The sequence below is a fragment of the Bactrocera neohumeralis genome, chromosome 3 (assembly GCF_024586455.1).
Source record: "Bactrocera neohumeralis isolate Rockhampton chromosome 3, APGP_CSIRO_Bneo_wtdbg2-racon-allhic-juicebox.fasta_v2, whole genome shotgun sequence".
Lineage (NCBI taxonomy): Eukaryota > Metazoa > Arthropoda > Insecta > Diptera > Tephritidae > Bactrocera > Bactrocera neohumeralis.
In genome coordinates, this window is record NC_065920.1 from 7,384,942 (window position 1) to 7,389,130 (window position 4,189).

Sequence of the window (4,189 nt, forward strand, 5' to 3'; positions counted from 1 at the left end):
TTTAGTCTTTATTGAGTATCGAAGAGAGACTACGCGAGTGTTTAATATATATATTTATCCCACAACCAATTTTTTACCACCCACCTCGGCAATTACTTTTATTCGCTGCCATTCTTTGACATTTATTTTCGTGCAGCGTAAATATAATTCATCATTTTATGAAGGCGTAAAATTTTTCGCAAGCTATTTAAAATGCTATAATCCCTCTTTAGTATTTAATAAATAAATTCTTGTTTAAAGGCAATAAATTGAAATTATCGCAATATTTTTCCAAAAAATAGGTAAAAAAAATTTCAACGTCGGTGACTGACCTCTGCACCGACAAATCACCTCCGTTCAAACATTTCAAGCACCTTAGCCACCTTAGCGCTCAATGGGCACCCCGTACCGTCTGTGGTTATACGGAACCTGTTTTTATTTCCATCAGCTATTGACCGCATATTGGTTTTTGTACGCCCTAGCAACGTCCAACAAAGAGTATAATAAGTTTGTTAACCTGACTTACAGTTGTTTGTAACACCTAAAATTTATCGAGATATGGTTATAATATCACACTGCTTAGCTTGTCGCGACCAATTGATTTCCGGATATCCTCAGTGGACACCCAAAACAGTTTGTTACCGACGAAAACATCAAAAAAAAAGTCCTCAAAATAATTTTGGATAACCGTAAAGTGAGGTCTGTGCAAAGTGGGTGTCGCGCGAGCTCACTTCTGACCAAAAGCAATGACAATTTGATGCTTTGGAGCAGAGATTGGGGATGTTCAAGCGTAATAAACCCGAGTTTTTGCGCCGCTATGTGTCAATGGATGACACATGGCTCCATCATTTCACACCAAAGATCAATCGACAGTCAGCCGAGTGGACTGCACACGATGAAACCGCTCCAAAACGTGGAAAAATTCAACAGTCGTCTGGAAAAGTTATGGCGTTTGTATTTTGGGATACCTTGAAAAAGAAAAGACTATCAGCAGCGACTATTAAATTATCGGACCATTTGAAGGTCAAAATCGTCGAAAAACGGCCACATTTGAAGAAAAAGAAAGTGCTGTTTCACCAAGACCATGCACCGTATTACAATTCAGTGAAAACGACAGCAAAAATTCAAGAATTGAGCTTCGAATCGGGTCTATACCCACCGTATTCTCCAGGTTTGATCCCAAGCGACTATGTATTTGTTCTCAGATCTCACATGACTGAAAAAACTGAAAACTATTTTGAAGCAAAGAACGAATCGTACGATAAAAATGGTATCGAGAAGTTGGAGGGTCGTTATAGTCAGTGCATCTCCCTTGAAGGGAATTTTGTTGAATAAAAAAACGAAGTTTGCCAAAAAAGAAAAATGTTTTTTACTATGGTAGACCGGGGTCTTTTCAATTGACTTGCTATTATTTAAAAGCATCGGAGTGTTTTTGAACCCAGTTCGAATTCAAAGCATTTCTTCCGATTTGTCGATAGCGACTTTAATGTTCTGAAAGGTGGGAACCGTGCGAAACAAAGCGAAAAATCGAAAAGAAACCACGGAATCCAATGAAGGTCGACAAGTAGCATACCAAAAGTTGGGTGGGAGCCTATATTGAGAAACGCAGAGATCTAATAAGAATCAGTGGGGACCAAGGAGAGTCGAATATAATCAGTTAGAGCCGAGGAAAGTCGTAAAGAACTAGTTAGAGTTAGAGGACAAATAAGAAACTTCTGCAAGGATCAGAGGGAGCCACCGAGAACCATTGATAGTTCGCTAGAATTAGTAAATACTGTGATAACAGGGAGCAAGGAGAAGGAAAAACCAACTGTCGTTTCCACGGTAGTCTGGTCAACATAACCGGAACAGACCCGGATTTTTATCCGGCCAAGGACTGTCAACTCGGAAAAATTCAGCCGCTATAGCAAACAGCAAACAAGAAGGGAAACTAATTTCATCGTACATAAAGCGACTTTCGTCGTTAACCAAAATATGGTACTGCAATCTTCTGCAGAAAATGCTTTAATATTTACAAATCGGAAAAGTACATAAGGTTTGGCTGGAACTTAGCACTCCCTACTGCTAATTTGTTATTGCTTTTGCTTCTGTTTTTTACCTCATTCACCGCCACACACTCGGCCACTTGACGGTCACATAAATTACGACAGATGCTTAATAAAGCTTTCGCTGTCACATTCCTGCGGCGGTCACTATAACTTTGCCATTTTTATTTCTGAATATGCACAACTCACTCATATCTCGTTCACAGCGCGTTTTGTGAAAATTCATTTCATCAACAAAAAGATTAATTTTTGTCAAACGCGCCACAATTGTTTTTGTACTTTGTATTTTTTTTTCTCGTTTTCATTGCTGTGCAAATGGCTCGCAGCATCTGGTCAGCAGTCAGCAGGAGCAGGGCGGCGCTCGGCCCAACCACACACGAGTGCCATCCGTCGCGCAACTCATCCATCGTGTGATTTTTCGCATAAATTTTCGTGAAATTAAGCGCACAGATTGAAAATTGTCAGTGAAATATGGTAATAATGGACAGACAGTGCGACACATGGACATATATATACAAGTATGTATGTATATAAGTGTGAGCATATGTAATTGCCTCTTGTAGATATTATGTAGGGTATATTTTGCAATTGCAGGCAGTTTTCGCTCTCAGTTTGACATGCAATTTGTTGCAGAATTTATTGCAGTTCACAAATCTGTTGCATTCACTAGCCTAAAGATCTATGGGCGCTTCGCTTTTGTCAGTAGGTGTAATTAAGTGTGGCATTTACAATGGGAAGTGTTCTGGAAATAATGGTACATTGACACCGCAAACGTTAACTGTAGTTGAACATAATAGCTTTGTCTAGTGGTTCTTGAACTTTTGGGTTGAAATAAAAAGGACACAACTAAAATTATTACAGAAGTAATGATAAACAGAATCCAAAATATGTCAACCACAAAACTATTAAAACTAATTTATGTTGTAATAACATTGAAATGGAACAGTAGATGTATACTGAGCTCATTATCTTAAGTAAGGCTAGCCTTTCCCTAGTTGTATACTGAGCTCTTTATCTTCAGTGAGGTTAGCCTTTCCCCACTTGTAGGATTTCTAACTCGGTTCGGATTTCCACGTCTTAGGATTGAAATTGAAAATCTTACCGGACTAGTTGAAAAGCTGTTTGGAAGTATTAGATTATGGAAAAACAACTCAACACTTTCTTCTTGATTCCCCATGCCTTTGCGAGATCAAGGCTTGAACACCTGGGAGTTCACACTTTTAGGCATTCCGGTGAGCCGGTGGATATAGAAATAATAAACCGAAGCAGATTTATATTGATCTCAAGACACTTTGTCGACTCATAAGATCTAACTATAAGATTTTTTTTTTCTGGTTTCAATGGCTGCTCCAAGATCCCAATCTTGAGAATCAGCCATTGTATCTAGGTAGGTGGGTAGAGTGGCTATCTACCGACGCACCTATGCCTTTAGAGGGCCATCACTTTAATGGCTCTTCTCTGCGCCATCCCGAGATTCTGTTGAAGTTCATCAGTACGAAAAGTTTTATTTGTGCAACATCCGAGATATCGTCAAGAAATCCTCAACCGAGAGTTGCGATTCTTTTGCTCTATAGAGTCTTACAATCGCATAGAAGATTTTTAATAGTCTCCTCCTCTTCCAGCTCCTGAAAGCTTCTCTAAAAGTCGTTATATATTTCTTGCTTATTGAGCAAGTCAGGGGTTAATTCGACCGAGATTCAACTACGGTTGTAGATTAATTAACTGCAGAGGCATATAAATGCCCTCTCTTCCGGAGTCTAATTGTAGGGTGGTGCCTGTTCTGGCTAGGTCAACTGCTTCACAATTGACAGAGATATAACAATGTCCTGGAACCCTTTGCAGTTTTATTGTGAAATAGGATGTTAGATCCATAAAAAGACTAACGCATTTTTTCAACAACTTCGACGAAAGTCATTATTCCTAACGTAACATTAAATTCGTAAAAACTAGTTGAGCAGCGGAAGAGTTGAGAGTCACTTATAGATTACCGAAACCCTGCTCTGACCAAAACCTGAACATATGTATTCAAAAAGCTGCAATGAAAATCACTAGATTATCGCTTTGAGACTTTATCTTATGGAGAGTTAGAATTATTTTAGGAGTTTCAGAGTTCACCTTAAATTTTCAAGCCCAACCACTATTAGCATATATTAAGAACACTAAAC

The 4,189-nt window shown here is 38.8% G+C and overlaps 1 protein-coding gene across 1 annotated transcript; it reads left to right on the forward strand.

Annotated features, from left to right (window-relative positions):
- The first annotated feature begins 759 nt into the window (after positions 1-759).
- LOC126752845 (histone-lysine N-methyltransferase SETMAR-like) lies at positions 760-1,314 on the forward strand. The gene has a single exon (XM_050463840.1). It carries the CDS (start codon positions 760-762, stop codon positions 1,312-1,314), a length of 555 nt encoding a protein of 184 aa, XP_050319797.1.
- The last annotated feature ends 2,875 nt before the right edge of the window (positions 1,315-4,189 follow it).